Source organism: Rhynchophorus ferrugineus, unplaced genomic scaffold (genome assembly GCF_030347505.1).
Source record: "Rhynchophorus ferrugineus isolate W39M unplaced genomic scaffold, kcgeb_rfMv2 rfM9, whole genome shotgun sequence".
Taxonomy (NCBI): domain Eukaryota; kingdom Metazoa; phylum Arthropoda; class Insecta; order Coleoptera; family Curculionidae; genus Rhynchophorus; species Rhynchophorus ferrugineus.
In genome coordinates this window covers 1069780-1092966 of record NW_027472588.1, presented here as the reverse complement: position 1 = coordinate 1092966, position 23187 = coordinate 1069780, and the positions used below count along the sequence as shown (strand labels likewise).

The window sequence follows — 23187 nt, the reverse complement described above, 5'->3', positions numbered from 1 at the left end:
TTTCGATTTTAAGGATTGTAAAGCTACTAAAAAATAAAATATGATGCGATTTGTGCCGCCATCTGTTAGTTTCTCCCTCAACTAACTATAGATTCCTTCGTTAAAAAAATTGCCTATTTTAATTTTTACACATGACCAAATTACATTGTTTTAATTTCAAGTTTGATTAATTTTAATATGTTAAGACTACATTTTACGGTTACTGAAATATTAATTATTTTAAAATTAATAAATGTCAAAGATCTAACAGGTTTCTGCAAAATTTATATTCAGACCATTGTCATCAGCCCTTTCTAACGGTAACTATAGACCCGCGACGTGAAATAGTCCTTTGATTATTTATAATTATAATTTTAGGTCACTCGGTGACATTGTCACGAGTTTATGTTTTTTAATTGTTGAAATTAGTTTTACGTTATTGTGACGTGTATTGACGTCCTGTATTGAGTTATTTTTAAATTTGGCCAGTAACGATTTAAACTGCCTTACCTGTCAGTTTTGGCGTAGGAATATCCGTACCATTCCTTCCCGCAAAAGATCTGTCAGTTGAATCACTTTACATGTGGTGTTCGCCGGTATTTTAGGGTATAATCGTGGTTAATTCGAGGGAAAACGTTAGTCAGCCTTTAAACAAATACATACAAGATGCATCAAGAAACTATTCAACTTATACAGGTCTTAGAGAAGACGATATCACCTGGTAAGTTGATATATGGGTTCGTCAGGTTGCCAATTATTTGTCCATGTCATTTTTATTCTTGTTTATCAGTACTTGGATATTACGCTCAAAATGTATAATATAACGATTTGCTATTTCGTTCATACTGTAACCTTCGAATACTTCGAGGTCACTTGCCATTGGGTTTTATTGTCGGTTATTCTATTGTGTCTGTAAAACTGCCGACTAAACATTATTGATATGCCCATTATAATATCGCGATTGGCAGTTTAAATAGCAGCATTGTTTTCGTTTTAGATAAAACTGAATTGGAACAGGCTTCCACATTCCTGGAACAAGCAGCAGCCTCAAATCTATTAGGTTTTATAAAAACATTGTCTGACATATTGAGACATGGGGGCAACAGTCATGTGGCTCGTATGGCGGCAGGCCTTCAACTCAAAAATCAACTTACATCCAAAGATCCAAATATTAAAGTACAATATCAACAGAGATGGTTGGGTTTTCCCGAAGATATCAGGATGTATATCAAGAAAAATGTATGTAGGCTTCATTACTAGTGACTCTCCAGTACAAAATTTTATTTATTCAAGGTTGTTGGAGCATTGGGAACAGAAACCAACCGTCCATCATCTGCTGCCCAGTGTGTTGCCTATATTGCGGTGACAGAATTGCCACAGAGACAATGGCCTGATCTTATCAGCACACTAGTAAACAATATATTAAATGCTACTTCTGAGATGCAAAAAGAAGCTACTTTGGAAACCATTGGTTATATTTGCCAAGTAAGTTTGTGTTCCATCATAAAAACATTGTTGTCATTGTTGGTTGTCTTAATTTGCAGGAAATTGACTGTGATGTACTAGTTTCTCAATCCAATGACATTTTAACTGCTATAGTACATGGAATGAGAGTTTCCGAGCCTAGTAACCATGTCAGGCTAGCTGCCACACAGGCTCTGCTCAATTCCTTGGAATTCACCAAAGCAAACTTTGATCAACCTACAGAAAGAAACTACATAATGGAAGTTGTTTGTGAAGCTACCCAATCCCCAGACACACAAATTAAGGTAAATCAGAGTTAAGGATACCGCTGAATGACCACTGCATTGGTTTCCATCTAACAGGTAGCAGCTTTGCAATGTTTAGTTAAGATTATGTCACTCTATTATCAACATATGGAACCATACATGGGTCCAGCTTTGTTCCCCATAACTTTGGAAGCTATGAAATCCGACAATGACGCCGTTGCATTGCAAGGCATCGAATTTTGGTCGAATGTAAGCGATGAGGAAGTAGACTTGGCCATAGAGGATACTGAGGCTCAGGAAGCTGGCAGGCCACCTTCTAGGTATGTTAGCATGAATATTACTTATATAAAGTCCCTAAAATAGTTATATATCGTTCAGGGTATCGCGCCATTACGCCAAGGGCGCCCTTCAATATATAGTTCCAATATTGCTTCAAAAGCTGACCAAACAGGAGGAGCTTGATGATGAGGACGACTGGAATCCAAGCAAAGCTGCCGGGGTGTGCCTTTTATTGTTAGCCACTTGTTGTGAAGATGAAATTGTGCCTCACGTGTTACCATTTATTAAAGGTGAGTTGCGTTTCACACTTGGAAGAAAAAAAGGTTTCATGATTTCTATCTTTCTGTAGAAAACATAAAATCCGATAATTGGAGGTTCAGAGATGCTTCACTGATGGCGTTTGGCTCAATTCTCGGTGGTTTGGAGAACAACACTTTAAAGCCTCTGGTTGAGCAAGCCATGCCCACTTTGATAGAACTGATGTATGACGGCAGTGTAATGGTAAGTTATTGTTTAAATGTTGTTTGGTTAACAGGAAATACATTTTTTTTTCAAAATTATTCATATTTAGTGAGTTATATTTTAATTCTAAGTCCAATCAAAATATTCAATTTTTTTGGAGTTGTCCTGATATATTTATGTTGATAAAATAGTATATTTGAATTTTAAACATTATCAAGATATTGATAACGAGTGATTAATCATTTCTTTGATGAAAGCGGAATTTTTCTTTCAAAAATCAAATTTCTTTCCAATGCAAAAGGATGCCTCGGATTTATTTTGACTTTTCTTTCTTTGTCAGTGTTGAAAATGTCAATACAGAAATGATTTCCAGTTTGACTACGATATAGTTTTTATACGATAGGCTTGATGACTGTTACAAAACTACTCCACGATGTTTTTACACAACTTTTTTATCCCGATAGAGACTTTGTTTCTGCAAAAAAAAAATAGAAGTCGTTATAAAACAACCGAATACAAACTGAACGCGCTAAAACATTAATACCAATGTTTGTGACGTCACGTTTTCGTAAACAGTTGAGCGTTGTGCCTGTTTATTGTGTTGCATTACCTTGATTATTTCGAACTATAGTCATGAATTTTAATGTGTGTTGCTGGTGTACGGTTTTCAATGTAATAAAAATACAATAGGGACTCGAAAAACGAAAATGCGGTTATATCTTCAAATTCGCTGTAAATATTATTTACTATTTTAATAACGTGTGACGTGTATCATATCACACTCCTTTTCGAGTATATGATTATCAAAAAACTTAGTAATTATATCAATATTGTATTTCATTATGCATTAAGAGGCTGTAAATAACCCACTTTTTAAATATACGACACGTATTTTTGTGCAAATTCGACTTATACTAATACAAATAGACAAAAGGTCTTGATTAAATAAATAGAGGTATAATAACTACTTAGGTGGAAGTTTAATTATTTCGAAATTGGACCTCCTCACATCAAGTTGGCTCATGGCACATTTGATCTATTTGTCTTGATGATTTGTAATTTTCTTAATACATAACTGATTTTATACGAAGAAATATCAATAATACTAATAAATATTGCTAGTAATGTTTAAATAAGCGAGAGAAGCTAATAAAATCGAACGTTTTTACCAAATAAGACAGATTGTTGTATTTTGTGTTATTGTTTTCATTAAAATAAACACCGTACTTGTAATTTAGAAACAAATGAGTCTTTGTTGCACTTAGAGTGCCTGTTGATACAATTATTCTGCATGGCTTAGAAATTTGGTTGCTATGCTGAAATATTCTGGGTGTTTCTCTTCGAAAGCCTAACATAGTAGATAGATGCATTTGGGGACAAATAAAAAAATGAATTAAATTTGCTGAGTTTACTTCAAAAAATACGTTGGACGTAGTAATTGGCTATCATGTCAGTAAATGCCATCAAATTATATTTACAAAATAAGTTAAAAATGTTGCTGCCCATTCGGAACTTGATCCTAACATACTGAGTGTGGTGAATTTTTGATAGTTTATGGTATGATTACAAGTACTATGTTTTGCACGTTTCTAGCTGTGTGTGATCAGGTGTTGTTTAAAATCCGCAGTTGATTCATCGTATTGATATTAAATGCAGAGCTTTTAACTCGATATTTCGTTTTGATTGCATTTTCTATTGCCAGCTACAATATACAAGGTGTACCGGAAAGTCATTACAGGTTATTTTTTCGGAAAAAAACTACATCAATTTTCAAGAAAATTGAAAAATTTATATATTCAAAGTATTTGTCGTTTGATTCTATACATCTTGTCCATCTTTCGGGCAATCTATGGATGTCATACCAAAAAAAGTGTTTGCCCTTTTTTCTAACTTCTTCGAAATTGGCGAAGTGTTGATCTGAGCGCGTGTCCTATTGATGCGAAAAGTTGATAGTTGGACGGGGCAAGGTTTGGAGAGTATGGCGGGTACAATAATATATTCCGTCAAGTGCTTTCAACACTTTGGTCCAACCAAATACAGAGCATTGTCTTGCGACTAAAATGATTTGGCCTTGGAGTCGATCATCCGGCCTAGCCAGGTGATAGCTATGATTTTTTGCGCCATTTCGATTTTCCCTTTGCTTGTACTACGTCGTTAATCGTTTTTTGGGTGACATTAGCATTCCTGTCAGTCATTAAGTTTCTACCAATAAACGATGACTTAAATGCAGTAAATGCATGTTTTCAGGCAGGAGACTTGACATTTTAAAACAGATATAAATCTATAACGGTGTTGCTTTCGCAAAGTATATAGTATAACATGTATAGCTTTAAAGCTTGATGTCACTAGTATAAAATGACCAAAACCTCTAATGACTTACCGACACACCTTTTTATATTTTGGGTTCTGCCAAGCGATGTAAACGTTTCCCAACTGTCAACTTTCAATCGATTCCCAGCATATTTACGAATACTGTTCGATTAGGTTCGCGACACTGCCGCCTGGACTTTCGGTCGCATTTGCGAGATCATCCCCGAGGCTGCGATCAACGAGACTTTCCTCAAACCGTTGCTCGAAAGTCTGATTACTGGGCTGAAGGCTGAGCCCCGAGTAGCTGCCAATGTCTGCTGGGCCTTTTCAGGATTGGCGGAAGCCGCTTTCGAGGCCGCGACGTGCGACCTGGTGGAGGATACCGCACCGGAGACCTACTGCCTGTCCCAATACTTTGAGTTCATCGTGCAGAGATTGCTGGAAGCCACGGATAGACCGGACGGCGCCCAGGCCAACTTGCGGCCGGCCGCCTACGAGGCGCTAATGGAGATGATCAAGAACTCGCCAAGAGATTGTTATGTCACCGTTCAGAAAACCACCATGGTTATCTTGGACAGGCTTCAACAGGTGAGTGTTTCGTCGACCATCGTCTTTCGATGAATATGCTATACCACGGGTATCGTGTTACAGGTTCTTCAGATGGAATCTCAAATCAGCAGCCACAGTGACCGTTCTCAGTTCAACGACCTGCAGTCGTTGCTGTGCGGCACGCTACAGTCCGTGTTGAGGAAGGTGACGCCGGAAGACGCTCCCCAGATTTCAGATGCGGTAAGTCCGACACGACACTCTAGCGGGGAACGGCAGCTCACCGATCTTTTTCTCCAGGTCATGACAGCACTTTTAACCATGTTCAACTCCCACAAGAGCGGAGGCGTTCAAGAGGACGCTATTATGGCAGTATCTACTCTAACGGAGGTTTTGGGAGAGGGCTTCCTGAAATATATGGATGCATTCAAACCTATCCTGTACCTGGGACTGAAAAACCACCAGGAATATCAAGTAAGTGTTTTAATGTCTGTGCAAAAATGTTTTTTGACCTGTCCACGAATTTTATTCATTAATAATAATCCTATTAGTACCTTCAAGACAAAAAAAAATGTCTGAAGATAAAAAGAGCTAAATTTATGTTACAATACATTTTTCCATGAATGAATTTGGTAGAGACTCTGGAGTGTTAGTACATTTTCCTTCCTTTGACTGAAACTTCTTCACATGTTCCTATTTCCATTAAATCAATTTGTTTTTCATTGTTTCTCATCACTCAACATCATGTCAACTACATTACTGTCGGTATTATTCCGTTCCTTATTGCATTTATTTCCATTTCTTTTTTATTTAATTATTACTCTATTATTGACTATTTTCGTTATGTGTGGTTAACATTTTCTCTTCTTCTGTTGGTTTTTCTTTGACCTGTTTTATTTGAAGTAAAAAATGTGCCAGTACCTTGACATTCCTTCTTATTTCATCTTCACGTGTTTCTACATCCACCAAATCAAGTTTCCCTTCATTCAACCATATGGATATTGGTTTTTTCTCAAATGTCTTAACCAATTTACTCTCTGTTTAGTTATTATTCTGTATTAGTTTTTAGCTTTTAAATTTTAATCGCTTTAAGTAAAATTTATTTAATTAATAATAAAGGTTTTATAATATTTTCTGCACTATTATATTCCACAGAATTATGTGAAATAATTTATTTACTCTTATGTAACACATACAGCTTCTAAATGAATTATAGGTATCAATTACTTTTTAAGTAGAAAATGTGCCAGTACAATTTGAATGGATAACTAATTTTCTTCCAAAGGTGTGTGGAACAGCAGTGGGTCTTACCGGCGATATCTTCCGTGCCTTGAAAATGAAGGCGCTACCTTACTGCGACGAGATCATGACACTCTTGCTACAGAATCTCGGCGAACCGTCCGTTCATCGAAGCGTCAAGCCGCAAATCCTCTCAGTTTTTGGCGACATAGCGCTGAGCATAGGGCCCGAGTTTAAGAAATACTTGGAGGTTGTGCTAGCTACTTTGGCGCAGGCTTCTCAAGCCCAGGTGAGTCCCTGCCGTCCTGCCAACTCGGACCGTCGATGCTATTTTATTTTGTTGCGTCTAGGTTGATCGCAACGATTTCGACATGATCGATTATCTGAATGAATTGCGAGAGGGAGTTTTGGACGCCTACACAGGCCTCATCCAGGGTCTGAAAGGGGATGGTAACGCTCCATCTCCAGATATAGCTCTCCTGGAGCCTCACATACCGTTTATCGTCCAGTTTATTACGGTCGTAGCTCAGGACTCTGAACATTCTGATGGCACGATTGCAGTAGCAGCAGGTAATATACCGTGTATTTGGTGAGTGAGCGATTACTGATGCCCGGTTCGTTTCTAGGTATCATTGGCGACCTGTGCGTCTGTTTCGGTGCCCCCATGCTCGGACTGCTAGATCTGGAGCCAATAAACGAGATGCTGGCCCAAGGTCGACGATCAAGAATACAGCGCACCAAAGGACTATGCAACTGGGCCACCAAAGAGTTGAGGAAGTTAAAAAACCTACAGGCCACCGCTACAGCACCAGCGGCTAGTTGGTGAGTGCAAACGGTTGTTTTGTGCTTCGTTTTTATTTCATTTGTCGCCCGTAAGTCACTCTTGATTTCTTCTTTGGAACTAGGAAGCTTGTAGAGGTGCAACAGAAATTCTATTAAACGATTGCGAGCAGTAAGTGTGTTGAGTGTTGTTTTTGTTGTGGAACGGTTAACACTTGCGTTTTCCAGTTTATGTTGTGAAATGCTTTTATTAATATAAATGCGAGTTGTTTGAGAGCAGGTTGTTGCTGAATGAATCTTTTTTTTTGAAGTTGTCCATGCACTGTTGCCTTTACAAGTATTTGATTCATTAGGTTGTTCAGAAAGTACTCTCTATAGAAAAATGCTTAAGACTAATTTTAAATATAGCAGTTATGGCAAAATGTTTACATGTTTACTATACTCTCTGGCCGGATGTCGATTTTCTTGGAAGATATGGGTAAAAAAGGGAAGTTCGTGATTACTAATTTTTTATGGAAACTTAAAATAATTATAATAATAAACTTACAGAAAACAATTATAAACCGTCATGCTTGGAAAGCTTATAGTTATAGTTTACATCATCAATCAATCATCAATTGATTTTTGTAAAAATGTAAAAAAAATACAGTACAATGAGCTTACAGAAAATAACTATAACCCATCTTCTTTGAAAAGCTTACACGTACATCTTACATTAACTAATCATAAATTGTCTTCCATGAAAATGTAAAAAAATATTTACATAAAGTAATTAGTCCAATAAGCTTACAGAAAATAATTATAACCCATCTTCCTTGTCACATTAACTAATCATATATTGTCTTCTATGATAATGTAAAAAAATAATTTACATAAATTAATTACAGCAGAATAAATTTACAGAAAATAACCAATCTTGCTTGAAAAGATTACAATTAGAGCTTACATAAAATATAATAACAGTAATATAACCTTACAGAAAATTATAACCCCCATTTTCCTTAAAAAACTTCGTTACAGCTTGCATTTATTAATCGTAAATTGTCTTCTATGAATATGTAAAATAGTAATTTACATAAAATAATTACAGTAATGTAAGCTTACAGAAAATCACAGTTATACCTTACATTAATTAATTGTAATTTGTCTTCTCTGAAAATGTAAAAATAATTACAGTAATTAAGTTTACAGTGAATATACATGTTTATAAAATAATTGTAATAATATAAAAATGGCTTACAGAAAACCTTTATTTACGGATGTAATTTTACAAGAACCAAAGAACAGTAATTTATTTACAATAATGCGAAAACATTTATATAGAATAGTCGATGATAGCTTTACTTAAGAACGTTGATGTTTTCATTTTGTCCGTTTGTTACAAATAAATTTTCTGAAGAACATAATAGTGCTTTCAGTTTTTGGTGTTGAACGTTTTTTTGATGACGAATCCTTGATGATCGTTAGTAAAGAGCGCCTTGGTTCTCTTGCAGATTTCGCGGTGGTATAATGCCAAAACCATCCGCCATCGTCAACGACTTGATCCGAAACAGAAGCAAACTCGACTGTCTGACGCATGGCATAGGAAGCCACGGTGTATCTTCGGCCCATCAAAGTAAACGAACGCCGCTTTTGCCCGGAACGTATCAAAATAAACCGTTTATTCCTTGTATCATTTGGAACTTTTTTCTTAGTCGCGCACGACACTTTGTTTATTCGCTTTATTTGTAGTAGTTTACGAAAGAAAAAAAAAACAGCGTCAGCCTGGCATTTTTTTTTGTTTCGTGATTCTAGGCCATCGTTTTGGATTGAACAAAACTCTTACTCTCTCGCGTACAAGATCGGAAACCAGAATCGATGTGTTGGCGGCATTGGTAAAAATGTTTCGATGCCCATCTGAGAACAAAATAAAGCTGATACTGTATCTGTTGTTCAAGTCAAAACGATTTTAATATATATCTATTTTTTTAAATTCTTGGTAGGTTTTCATTTAAAAAAAAAGTTTGTCTGTTCTGTTTTGGAATTGGGCCTGGAGGAGAGTGAGTACAGGTGGTCGCTGATTTTATCGGTGTTTAGTTTTTTAGATTTTATGTTAAGGCCCAGTTTCATCGTTAGCACCCACCAATATAGGGTTAAATTATATCTATCAATATATACATATATCTATATTTTATTTTTTGGCAATCGTACGAAACCATAATAAATTAGATTCCATTCTGGAAGCGGAGGACGACCTTTTAATCGAGCCAAACGTGAATCTATTCCATATTTTTTTGTTTCGTTTGTTTTTCTCATCGAGTATAAAAGCTCAGGTACACGTGTGTTGTTGAGGGACTAGAAAGAGGAGTGGTTTGTGAGTGATGATGTGTAAATAGGTAAGTCGTTGGTAAGTTTTGATGATTGGAGTGTTCCTGGTGGTGCGCCAAGGTCCGGAGGGGCCTTGTCTGGGTGGGTAAGTGGGGGATGATTGGTGGTCGGGGGGGCGGCAGGCCCTGGCGTCCGGTCCCCGTCGGGACAGGGCGCGGGGGATCCCCTCCCGACCGGGTGAGTGATACATTTGAACTACCCGGTCCCGGGCTTTTATTCCGGGGCCGGGTTTCTTCGGGGTGGGGACATAACTTAAGAAAATCAAGAATCTGTGATTTGGAAGGGTTTCCGCGCGAACACACACACGACGTATAGTTGCCAAATAGTAGTGATAATTCCAGTAAGAGTTGTCGTTTTTGGATCGATCGACGGCGGTCGAGACAGCAAGAGAAACCTTTCCAATATAACGCGTAATTATAACTCGAGACGATTATAATTGCCGATTCCTCGTATGTATGTGATATAAGGTCGCGGTGCTCCGGCCGGGGGAATATCCTCGCGCCCCCTCCGTGTTCGACCGCCCTTCCGCGGCGGTCGATGGTAGGTAGCGGGGACCCGAGCACATTCCATTAAAGACACTCGGGGCGAGGGCGACGACACCTTTCTCGGCCTGACCCGCGGCCCCCATTCAAAAAGGCTGTATGAACCTTAGTATGTAAGCTTGTGTGAGTCGTTATTTTGTATGTAAGTCGTAAGTATATTTTTGAACTCCTTTTTTATTATTTCTTTAGTAGTACTCTTAAGGTGAATAATTCTTATGCGCGAGGGGCAAGTGTCCGGGGAGGGGGGATGATGATCGGGAGCCCGACGAGATGACTGATCGACGTCCCGGCCATATCACATTGAGGTTACAAAGGCGTCCGGGCTTCGTTCACCGTCTCCCATCGCCTCTGGTGGCAGCAACGTCGCCGTCTCGACGTCCTATTGCGCGCGAGATGGACGCTCCTGCGTTCCTTGGGGCGACGCCCGCCGAGACCTTTGTCCACGATCATGATATGGTGCAAAAGTGACTGTGGAAGGCTGCATTCCCATCAGTTTTTCTCCCTCGATTGGATGTTGTTAAGTACAGTTCTTTCTTTCTATTTTCGTTCTTCTTTTTGATTGTGCCATGATTGTTATTGTGTCCGATGTTTGACAATAGCTGTAGAGTGGACATGAAGACTGACCCTCTTATGATAGTGTATTTATTAAGTGCCGTTTGCAAGATGCCGCGTATCCACGTGACCAGCCCCCCTAAAACAAATTCGTTGTGTTCTTTTCGCGGGGACACCGCTCGACGGTCCGACACCCCACCATGTGTCCGACCGTGGAGCTCGTCTCCCCCATTATTGTCGAATGTCGGTCTGTAAGTGTGCGAGTTTTTGAGATCTTCATTCCGATTCCGTTACATGAAGTTGAAATGGAGAGAGATAAAAACGGGAAAATGTTGTTACCGCGTCGGAGGCGATTATTTCTTTTTTTTTTCAGAACCCCCTTCTAACAGGACTAAAATAATGATTAGTAAACGATGTAATAAAAATAACACCGCGCATTTCGAACCAATAATTTTTATTTTTCGCGTTTTGTTCTCGTACTGTACCTTGTGCATTCTATTTCAGTTACTTTTCTCTGTCAGATCAGACTTTTTCGATGGATATTTTGTAGTTGTCATATCAAAATAAAGTATTTCATTGATTCGGTACCGTTGCGTTTTATTTCCCTATCTATACATCGACAGCAAACACGATTTATCACAATCTGTCTGTGAAAATATTAAATACTTTTTTACATTAAAGAAATTATCGGTTTATAAAAGTGTACAGAACTTAATACTTTAATCTTATTTAATCTTAATAAATCTTAATTAATAAATTAAAAGTTAATCACTTGTGTTGAATGTCAAATAAGCTTCCTAACTTGAAGGAAAGAGGTCGCCAACTTTTAAGAAATGTAAAATTGTCTAATTTAAAACGTCATGTAGCAAGATGGGATACAGAAGTAGAAGTCATATGCATATTTTACCTGAAACATGAAGTGAATCTTAGCTAAAAATAGACTATAATTTCAATAAAATACATTGGTAGCGATTTTTCTTAATAAATACTGGGAATTTTTTTTTTATTACTCTTCGTGAGTCCACAATCTGCCCTATTGGCAATAAGTATTTCTTATGTCTATATTATATATACATGGCATGTAGAAAATCACTTCATTAAGCAATCTTCTGTATAAAACATTATCTTAATTAATTAGTCTTATTCTAATGCTTATTCTAAACTCTACATATGTCCAGTAATCAGATCAGGTGGTGTTAAACGTTTTAGTCTACGCACTTCACCATCACGTCGCATATTTAGCTGATTAACTGGGAATTAAAGAAAAAACTTTCAAAGCTTATTTGTGTATTACTTAAATTCCACATGTGAGTTATGATTAATAATGCTTTTATAGAATTGTAAAATAGGTTTTCAATTTCTACTGAAATATCAGGTAAGTTTACACTATATTACCAATTTATGTCAGTGTATGGACGAAAGTACAAAAATAGGTAATAATACTGATTAGCTTACAGATTTGATCTATCAAATAGGTCCCAAGATTGACATATAGGTGACGCCACCTCCTAACATAGTTGTCCTGGCTTGTCATCAATCTTACATTTAGAAAGTCTTCCTTTAAACCAGCTCAATATGCTAGTTTATAAAGATGTATTGATCATTTAAGTTAGCAAATATATATAGATTATAATTAACAAATATATCGTATCAGAGTTAGCAATTTGTAGCAGAAAATAATAACCTTTGAACACAGTAAATTAACGATCCAGGCCGGCGATATTGTCGTCGATCATTTTTCAAACTGTCAAATGTCAAGGTGAAGGCATATTCAGTTCTGTTAATAAAGTTTTTTTGTTGGTTCTTCGCTGTTTTGTAAGATTTTCCTATGTAATAAATAACGTTTAATCCATGTGTTTTATTTATTTATCAATGGAAAACCGTAGTACTTGTTATGGTTCACGTTCAAATTACGTATTGTAAGAGTTTTAAAAAATAAATTGTTTTACAAAATTTATTTGTAACTTTAAACTGGAAGTTTTTTGAAGGAATCTGATTAGTAAACAATGATTTCGTGAGCCGTCATGGATTTCAACAACAAACGTTTAATAAAAAATAATTTTGATTGCCTTTTAATGAAAGAACTTCTCCATCGTAAACACTCGTAACAACTTAATTGACTTGTTCAATAAAATCGCAGCTTGCCTAGGTTCCTATAAAATTTCAACTATCTGATACGACTTTTAGGCGATTGCTTATACTTATGGGAATGCGTGCGGTGTTATTTTAAACTCGGAAACTCAAAATTATTTTACCAGGGATTAGTTAAAATTAAACACTATATAACAGTGCTTTTGCCATTAGAAAAACAAAATTTAATTGACACGACATTCTTTTTTAACTATATTTTATTGTTCAAAGGCTATGCCTTGTGTTATAAGTTGATGAAAACGGTACGATAAAACTTTAGCACTCGATATTTGGTCGTCAGTGACTAGTGCCTATTTAAAGGTTCTTCAGGAAGGTATCTGCCGAACTTACTGAAGCGATCTTCTACATATCAGGATAGTTATATTATATGATGGAAATCAGATAATAATACTTATTGTCCACTGGCAGATGGTTGAAGTTCTAAGAGATTAATACAAGAAAATGATTATTCAAATGTTTCTGAACGAACAGAGCTCGTTCCTCGAAGGACGTAGCGCGAGATCAAAGCGCCGAAAGCGCCAATAAATTCAACCTGTTCGGGGGGTACAATAAAGACATAAATACAAAAGTGCTTCTGCCTGTAGGTACTTTTTTATATGTATCGAGGCCTATGGCTCCAATAAAGCTATTCCGGATACCGGCAGCTTTGTCGGTACATATTCAAATTGTGATTTTTTGCTACTATACGACTGCGTCGCTTGTTAGACGGTAACGGGGGACGGAGGACCCGGAAATAATGTTGTTTTGTGCATGAGAAATAAATTTAATTTTTCTCTTATTATTTTGTTGAAAATCTTGTTAATTTTCAGCTTTGAGAAGAATATAAAATTAGTATAGACAGACCATTGATTTAAAATATTTTTCTTGGAAAAAACTATCCGTAACTGTTCATAAGATATTCTTAAATTTGCAAAAATGATAAAAACTATGGGCACTTCCATTTTTAAACATATACGAACGTATTCAAAAAATACTATAGAAAAATTAACATAACAGAAAGGTGTTTTATAAACATCGTTTTATTTATTGACTTTCGAAAGCAATCAACTATGGTTGTACAGTATATGAATTACTTGTAACAGATACATAACACGTAGGCTGAAATGCCATAGGCGTAACAAAGAAAATGTTTTTTTGTTCAAATTTGGCTTTTTTCATCAACGAAATCTCCATCAAGAGTCACACAATTATTCCAGCGCCGCTCTAACATCTCAATACCACTTTTGTTTCAGTGATAATCTCTTTATTCGAGCGCAATTTCTTACCGTTGGGATTTTTTTTGACGTCTTCGAACAGTCAGTAGTCGCTGGCAGCCAAATCTGAGGAATACGCTGGATGTGGGAGCAATTCGAAGTTCAATTCAAATAGTTTTTCCATTGTTTTAATCGACTTGTGACACGGTGCGTTGTCTTGATGGAACAACATTTTTTTCTTTGCCATATGCGGTTATTTCTTTGCAATTTCGCAAAGATACATATTCAAATTGTGATTTTTTGCTACTATACGACTGCGTCGCTTGTTAGACGGTAACGGGGGATGGAGGACCCGAAAATAATGTTGTTTTGTGGATGATAAATAAATCTAATTTTTCTCTTATTATTTTGTTCAAAATCTTATTAATTTTTAGCTTTGAGAAGAAGATAAAATTAGTATAGACAGACCATTGATTTAAAATATTTTTCTTGGAAAAAACTATCCGTAACTGTTCATAAGATATTCTTAAATTTGCAAAAATGATAAAAACTATGGGCACTTCCATTTTTAAACATATACGAACGTATTCAAAAAATACTATAGAAAAATTAACATAACAGAAAGGTGTTTTTATAATCATCGTTTTATTTATTGACTTTCGAAAGCAATCAACTATGGTTGGACAGTATTTGAATTACTTGTAACAGATACATAAGACATAGGCTGAAATGCCATAGGCGTAACAAAGAAAATGCTTTTTTGTTCAAATTTGGCTTTTTTCATCAACGAAATCTCCATCAAGAGTCACACAATTATTCCAGCGCCGCTCTAACATTTCAATACCACTTTTGTAGAGCTAGTTATCTTTTGCCTCAGTTTCAGTGATAATCTCTTCATTCGCGCGCAATTTCTTACCGTTGCGAATTTTTTTGACGTCTTCGAACAGCCAGTAGTCGCTGGCAGCCAAATCTGAGGAATACGCTGGATGTGGGAGCAATTCGAAGTTCAATTCAAATAGTTTTTCCATTGTTTTAATCGACTTGTGACACGGTGCGTTGTCTTGATGGAACAACATTTTTTTCTTTGCCATATGCGGTTATTTCTTTGCAATTTCGCAAAGATACATATTCAAATTGTGATTTTTTGCTACTATACGACTGCGTCGCTTGTTAGACGGTAACGGGGGACGGAGGACCCGAAAATAATGTTGTTTTGTGGATGATAAATAAATCTAATTTTTCTCTTATTATTTTGTTCAAAATCTTATTAATTTTTAGCTTTGAGAAGAAGATAAAATTAGTATAGACAGACCATTGATTTAAAATATTTTTCTTGGAAAAAACTATCCGTAACTGTTCATAAGATATTCTTAAATTTGCAAAAATGATAAAAACTATGGGCACTTCCATTTTTAAACATATACGAACGTATTCAAAAAATACTATAGAAAAATTAACATAACAGAAAGGTGTTTTTATAATCATCGTTTTATTTATTGACTTTCGAAAGCAATCAACTATGGTTGGACAGTATTTGAATTACTTGTAACAGATACATAAGACATAGGCTGAAATGCCATAGGCGTAACAAAGAAAATGCTTTTTTGTTCAAATTTGGCTTTTTTCATCAACGAAATCTCCATCAAGAGTCACACAATTATTCCAGCGCCGCTCTAACATTTCAATACCACTTTTGTTTCAGTGATAATCTCTTCATTCGCGCGCAATTTCTTACCGTTGCGAATTTTTTTGACGTCTTCGAACAGCCAGTAGTCGCTGGCAGCCAAATCTGACGAATACGCTGGATGTGGGAGCAATTCGAAGTTCAATTCAAATAGTTTTTCCGTTGTTTTGATCGACTTGTGACACAGTGCGTTGTCTTGATGGAACAACATTTTTTTCTTTGCCATATGCGGTTATTTCTTTGCAATTTCGCCCTTCAAACGCCAAATAATATTCACTGTTGATGATATTTCCCTTCTCAAGATAGTCCAGCCGATTGTTGTACTTTAGGGCGCTTTGGACGAGGTTCACCTTGTGCTGTCCACTCAGACGACGACCGTTTTGATTCCGGAGTATATTTCATCCAGTGTCACATATCGACGCAAAACTCGGGTTTATTACGCTTGATCATCTTTAAACTTTTAACAGAACACTTTACACAGAGCTTTCTCGTACCCAAATATTCGTGAATGATATGAAGCACACGTTCAATTGATATCTTTAGAGTGTCTGCTATTTCATTCAATTTCAATTTACGGTCATTCAAAATCATTTTGTGGATTTTTAAATGTTTTCGCCGGTAACAAACTCTTTTGGGCGTCCACTGCGTTCACTGTCTTCCGTGTTCATTTCACCACGTCTAAACTTAGCATACAAATCCTTGATGGTTGATTTTTCTGGGACAGTCTCCAGTGTCTGGAAACTCGGCATTAAGCCAAGTTTTTGCTTCAACTGTATTTTTTCCCTTCAAAAAGCATCGTTTTATCAACACGCGAAATTCGTTTTTATCCATTTTTTTTTTCACAATAACAAAAGTTGTTTCACTCAAAATGTTATAATTCACAAACTAATGATCCGACAGTTGCCAAATTTATGCACGCATCTTTTGAGGGTTAGGGCTAAGTAAAAAACATACGGATTTAATTCTACTATCGCCATCTATGTGTCAGGCCGGGGACATTTTACTTGACCTGTTAGTTAAGGCAAATCGTGTATTTTGCACTGCTCTGTCAATGGCAGACATTATTTAATATTACAGGATCAGTTGAGTTTAGAAAACAATGTCACCTAACAAAAGAAAGGAATTTTTGTCACGACAAGGCACAAAGATTAACGAGGATGAAGGTTACTTAAACAATATTGCCAAAGCTAGAGCAAAGGCACACATCTCTATAAAAAGGCAAAAGCAAAGTCTTCAAGCTTCAAAGCTATACATGTTATATTTTGTGAAAGTAACTCCGTCACAGATTTATAACTCTTTGAAAATATCAAGTTTGATGCCTGGTAGATGGTTGCCACATCAATTGAATGACAAGCGAATGGAAAATTGAGAAATTATCTGTGAAATGCGGCTTCAGAGGTATGATCGGATGTTATTTCTGCATCTAATAGTGACGGGTGATCGGTCGCAAGACAATGGCTAGTGTTTGGTGGGACCAGAATGGCGTGGTGTATTACAAACTGTTAAAATCTGGTGAAATATCTAATAGTGATCTAGTTTTTTTCGAAGAAACTCTTGAGGTGTGTTCATATCCAAAGCCAAATCGTAATAAAATGGGTTTACGAAATGGAAAGAGTTATATAAGAACACTGATATTGTTTGTAGAAAATCTTAAATTACTAATCATTGTTAACGTGACTCATCCGTGACGACATAACGAGCAGTTCTCACATTAAACAACAACAGCTGGGACGGTTCATTATCGTAAGAAGTGATCGCCGGTACGCCAATTAGCCTTCCTGGTACCGACCAGCACTGATGTCAGAACGTCCGCCATCGAAATGGCCTGGCCGTTCGAAAATTCCGCCGTAACACTGTTCTTATTTATACGTTAGGTCAGCAGCATTTAGAAGAATACATTTGGCCATTGTTTACACGAATGGTTAGCGCCCGAGCGAAGCGGTGGTTTGACGAGAAGATGACCATTGGGTCCGTCGTCGGAACAACGGCAAACTGCGCTGTGCCTTCAAGTACGTGTCGAGTATGCTTTTGTTTTGCAATTGTTTCAAAAAATATTCAATTTACCAGCGATCTCAATAACATACAGGTGACCATTGGTAAAAACTTTTAGCATATATGTAAAAAACAATGAAAAATGTTAGTGAATATAACAATTTTTCTATAATATTACTTTCTAGTAATGTGTAAAAGTAAAGTGTAAAATATGCAAGTATAAATGTTAAAACAATAAAAAGAGTTTGTAATAATAATTATTTTTCTATATATTAATATGTACAAGAAGGACAGAGAAAATAAGTTTACATAAAGTTTAAAAGTCGTAATTCATAATCATTTTATGTAAAAGTAAAAACAACATACAGTAAAAAAAATAAGACAAATTATTTTTCACCAGAACATGGCGTAAGTTTACGTGTAATTGTAATTAATAATTACTTGATACGATATAATGAAATGGGTTTGGAGAAAGTTATTGTAAATAATTATTTCATCTACCAAAAGTGCTAAATAATTTTACATAAACTTATAATTTATTGTAGTTTGATTCGAAAATATATAGTTATTGTTAACAATCATTTCATTTTTAATTGTTAAGTTATAGTTTGTTGCTGTTTTTGTTCGAATATCTAAGATAAGTTTACAGAAAATGCTTATTTATTCTTTCTATATTTTACAAGCATTATATATATATATATATATATATATATATATATATATGTGGAAGATATATTTACACAATTAATAGTTTTGTTATATTATATTAGAATCTTAAATAAGTTTACATAATGCTTAACCGTTTTAATTATTCATCATTTTATGGAATTTTTTATTGTAAGTTGCTTAAACTACTTACAATAAAAAATAGGATAAATATTTTTAGCAAGAATACGGGGTAAGTTTACATATAGTTATAATTAATAACTATGCGGTGCGATACTAGGAAATAAGTTTACACAAAATTATTGCTAAATGATTATTTCAATTATCAAAAGTTCTAAATTGTTTTATATAAATTTAAGCTTTATTAGAATTAGGTTAGAAAATCTACAGTAAGTTTACAGGAAATGTTCATAAAAATAAGTTTACATAATGCTTAACCGTTTTAATCATTCATCATTTTATAGAAATGTGTAAATAATTTACAATAAAAAGTTAGATAAATATTTTAGCGAGAATATTGTGTAAGTTTACATATAATTAATAACCATTTTGTACAATACCATCAAATAAGTTTACGCATAGTTATTGTTAACAATTATTGCAGTTTTAATTGTTAAGTTATAGTTTGTTGCTGTTTTTGTTCGATATCTAAGATAAGTTTACAGAAAATTCTTATTAATTCTGTTTAATATTAATTATGTTTTACAAGCATATTATATATATGTGGAAGATAAATTTAGACAATTAACAATTTTGTTATATTATATAAGAATCTTAAATAAGTTTACATAAAGCTTAACCGTTTTAATCATTCATCATTTTATAGAAAAGTGTAAATGATTTACAATAAAAAGTTTAATAAATATTTTAGCGAGAATATTGTGTAAGTTTGCATATAATTAATAACTATTTGGTACAATACCATCAAATAAGTTTACACATAGTTATTGTTAACAATTAATTCAGTTTTAATTGTTAAGTTATAGTTTGTTGTTGTTTTTGTTCGATATCTTAGACAAGTTTACAGAAAATGCTTATTAATTCTTTCTATATTTTACAAGCATTTTATATATATGTGGAAGATAAATTTAGGCAATTAACAGTTTTGTTATATTATATAAGAATCTTAAATAAGTTTACATAAAGCTTAACCGTTTTAATCATTCATCATTTTATAGAAAAGTGTAAATGATTTACAATAAAAAGTTTAATAAATATTTTAGCGAGAATATTGTGTAAGTTTGCATATAATTAATAACTATTTGGTACAATACCATCAAATAAGTTTACACATAGTTATTGTTAACAATTAATTCAGTTTTAATTGTTAAGTTATAGTTTGTTGTTGTTTTTGTTCGATATCTTAGATAAGTTTACAGAAAATTCTTATTAATTCTTTCTATATTTTACAAGTATTTTATATATATGTTGTAGATAAATTTACGCAATAAACGGTTTTGTTATATTATATAAGAATCTTAAATAAGTTTACATAAAACAATTCATGCTAACTTATTAAAATAAATATATTGCATTTTTGTTTTTTTAAATATCTGGTGGTCATAATCACTGAGAATCAGATCTGGCAAATGTTGCGAATGGGAAAATTATACAATTTTGTGAAAGTTGTTGAAACAAATTATTGATCTATATTATCAAGTGTTATTATCATGATAGTTTGCTATACATTCGTGGGCTGGTTAAAACACTTTTAACAACACAATAAGAAGAGTTTATTTTCCTTTTAATGTCATTGTTGGTAGATAAAAGACGAGAGAACGGATGGGACTTGGACCGCGACCGATGCGGTCTCCATTTTCTTCGCCCGACCTGTGTACACATGCCATTAGGTAACGATTTTTGGTCGAAGCACTAGAAACCGGTCCCGTTGTTGGGTACACGTTTAGATAGAGAGCGTTGGCGCTGGGCGACGGTCCGCGCGCCATTTTACGATCGTCCATTGTTTAATTTTAGCTTGTGCAAAAGCCCGTCCGGCAAATATTGATCTCGCCGTACGTGATTCTTGAGCGAGAAGAGATCTGGTACTTGGGGTGATGAAACATCACTTGGTACGTGGCTGAAGAAGATTTTCTTTGTATCTGTGACATTGAGAGGAAATAAATTTATATATATATATATATATATATATATATATATATATATATATATATATATATAAATTTATTCTTATTACTGTTTATAAATCAATCTATCAATCTAAAACTAAAGTTCGTCAAAGAGACAATGAAACATCATTTGTACGTATGTGGTTGAAGATTTTCTTTGTATCTTTGACATTAAGAGGAAATAAATTAATATCTATGAATCTATCATCATTCGACAATACTGTTGGGTAAAAAGTGAATTGCTGGACTTGATTGAATTGCTGGACAATTAAATGTGTTTGATTGTAGGCGAAAGTTTCCAGTCGTGTCGATTTGTAGTTGTGTGAAATCAGACGTTAAATTCCTCTCTCTATAGAAAATCTAGCCAAACTTTTTGTATTTTTCGATTAGGTAACGGTGAGAAATTTAAACCCAGATTAAACCCAAAACCTCATTTTCAATCATTGTTTCTTTATTCCCATTTTTCATCATACGGGTTGTACTTTTATTTGGACTATTCGTTGCAATACTTAATAAAATATGTGCTTAATTTATTGAGTAAATATCTCTAAACACTAGAAGGAGAGAAATAAAATATTTTTAACAAAAAAAATTGAACCGACTTCAAAAAATAAATAAAAAACTCACTAAAAAGCAAAAAAAATATTCAAACTTAGGCTTTTAACCAAAAAAAAAAAACGTTTTAAAATAAAATAAGTACATAATAATCGTTGTAATAACTAAATTATTTGAGGTATGAGAACCTTCGGCTGGAGAACTGGAGAAGTTTATTTTGCATTACCTGAAGCTTTTCTACTAGTTCCGGCCTGACAGGCCGATACCAAGTATTAGATCCATATAACATGACGGGTCTGATAAGCAGCTTGTAAAACAAAACTTTAATCATCAGAGACAATTTACTTTTTCTGCAGATGAGAGGGTTAAACACTGTGGCGACACCGTAGTCTTTGGAGATTGTTTTACTTATCTGTGTTGACCATAGTAATCTACGGTCATAGATGAAGCCGAGATATGTGGTTTTTTGTCACCACGGGATTGAGACATTTTCCACTCTCAGCTGGTAGGCGTGGATGTCTCTGATTGTGAAAGATTATGGCCTGGGTTTTTTGGGGGTTGATTTGCAACCTCCAGAAATTTAACCATTGAACTATGGCATTTAATTGAATTTGAAGTTTTCTCTGAGCAGCATTTACAGAACGAGAACTGGTGACGAAAGCTGTGTTTCTTCATTGGGATGTGTGACATGAATGTTGGTTGACTCCTGCTGTGACTGATTTAGGACTCGACGATGTATTACCGATCTTTACTTGAAAGGACCTACCCGACAAAAAGAACTCAGTAAAATTATCAGTTCTTCGATGGCGTTTGGCAAACTTTGTCAAATGCTTTTGTTGGGTCTAAAAAGACCACGCGAAGTGAATTTCTGCGGTCAATCTAGTGGTCTGATATGCACATAAATGTTTGGCTCTGAACCCGTGTTGTTCGTCTGGTATGATATAGAACCGGTTGAGTGCAAACAGGATCAGCAATCTTGGACATTGAACTAAGCAGGCTGATGGGCCTGTAGTCCGAAGGCGAATAATCCGCTCCTTTTTGTCGGAATCACAACTATGTGTGCATGTTTCCAAATTTTTGGGAAGTGCTGCAGCCGCATGATGGAATTTTGATGATGACTCTGATGACTTTTTGGTTTCGAGTGGCGCCACTTCCCTTTTTACACAATTTAGCTGAATACCTACCTAAACCTATTTATCTATTTACAATATTATTTAAACTACTAACTAATAATAATATAATTTTGTGATACACAAAATTAAATTACGAACAAAACAAATCTAATTTGTTGCAAATTTTTTGATATTTTTGTATTAATTCATCCTTGCTTTGCCTAAAACCACCTTGTTTCATTCATGCTTGGGATTTTAAGGTTTTTGATTTCATGTGGCCTATAAGGACAGTACTGGCACTTATCCCGTCAAATATTTAAATCTACAGTTTGCAAGCAGATGGTGTTCCTTGAATTTATCGAACAAACTAAACATTTCCACTAGCAATTTTCTATAATTTACTTGAACTAGTCAGAAATTATTACAGTAAAATGGTGTTTCGAACTCGATATCTCGAAAGTTGAGAAAAAATCCACTATCCGGTATATTGTAAACAATACCGCAATTTTAGAACCATTTATTTTATTTGAACATTTTATAAAAGGATGTTTGAGGTATTTATACATTTTTTTGCATCCGTTAAATATCCACAGCTACCGAAGGAAAATACTGTGGGTACTGTATAAAAACGAGACTACAAAAAAGATTATTAAGCAATATAATTTAGTTGGAAATTTCGGTAAACAGAGAACCGACAGTCGGGGACGTTTTATGAGCTTGGGATACCTGTCGCTTCCCGATATTTCGCCCGAATTAGGCAAATATCTCGTTGTTGTATCCCTTATCAATACTCTAGTTTAATTATATTAATCTGGTAATTCCCACCAGTTTCGGAGTAAAACGGTACTTAATGAGTGGATTTTATGTCACTATCTACTCTCTTAACAAGAACAACATTTTGGATTGCCCAAAAGGGATGAAG

The 23187-nt window shown here is 35.0% G+C and overlaps 1 protein-coding gene across 6 annotated transcripts; it reads left to right on the top strand.

Moving 5' to 3' along the window:
- Positions 1 to 513: 513 nt before the first annotated feature.
- On the top strand, positions 514 to 11373 carry Fs(2)Ket (Importin subunit beta Fs(2)Ket). 6 transcript variants are annotated; one of them, XM_076415154.1, is made up of 15 exons: positions 514 to 700; positions 977 to 1218; positions 1273 to 1464; positions 1524 to 1748; positions 1806 to 2029; positions 2073 to 2278; positions 2338 to 2489; positions 4935 to 5348; positions 5412 to 5549; positions 5607 to 5780; positions 6592 to 6834; positions 6896 to 7115; positions 7172 to 7367; positions 7451 to 7497; positions 8819 to 8995. In XM_076415154.1, exons 1-14 carry the CDS (start codon positions 646 to 648, stop codon positions 7482 to 7484), a joined length of 2715 nt encoding a protein of 904 aa, XP_076271269.1. In that variant the 5' UTR covers positions 514 to 645; the 3' UTR covers positions 7485 to 7497; positions 8819 to 8995. The 6 variants fall into 6 exon arrangements, with proteins under 6 accessions (XP_076271269.1, XP_076271271.1, XP_076271270.1 ...); XM_076415155.1 differs by having other exon boundaries at positions 515 to 700; positions 2088 to 2278; XM_076415156.1 differs by lacking the exon at positions 7451 to 7497 and having other exon boundaries at positions 7172 to 7417.
- Positions 11374 to 23187: the final 11814 nt, after the last annotated feature.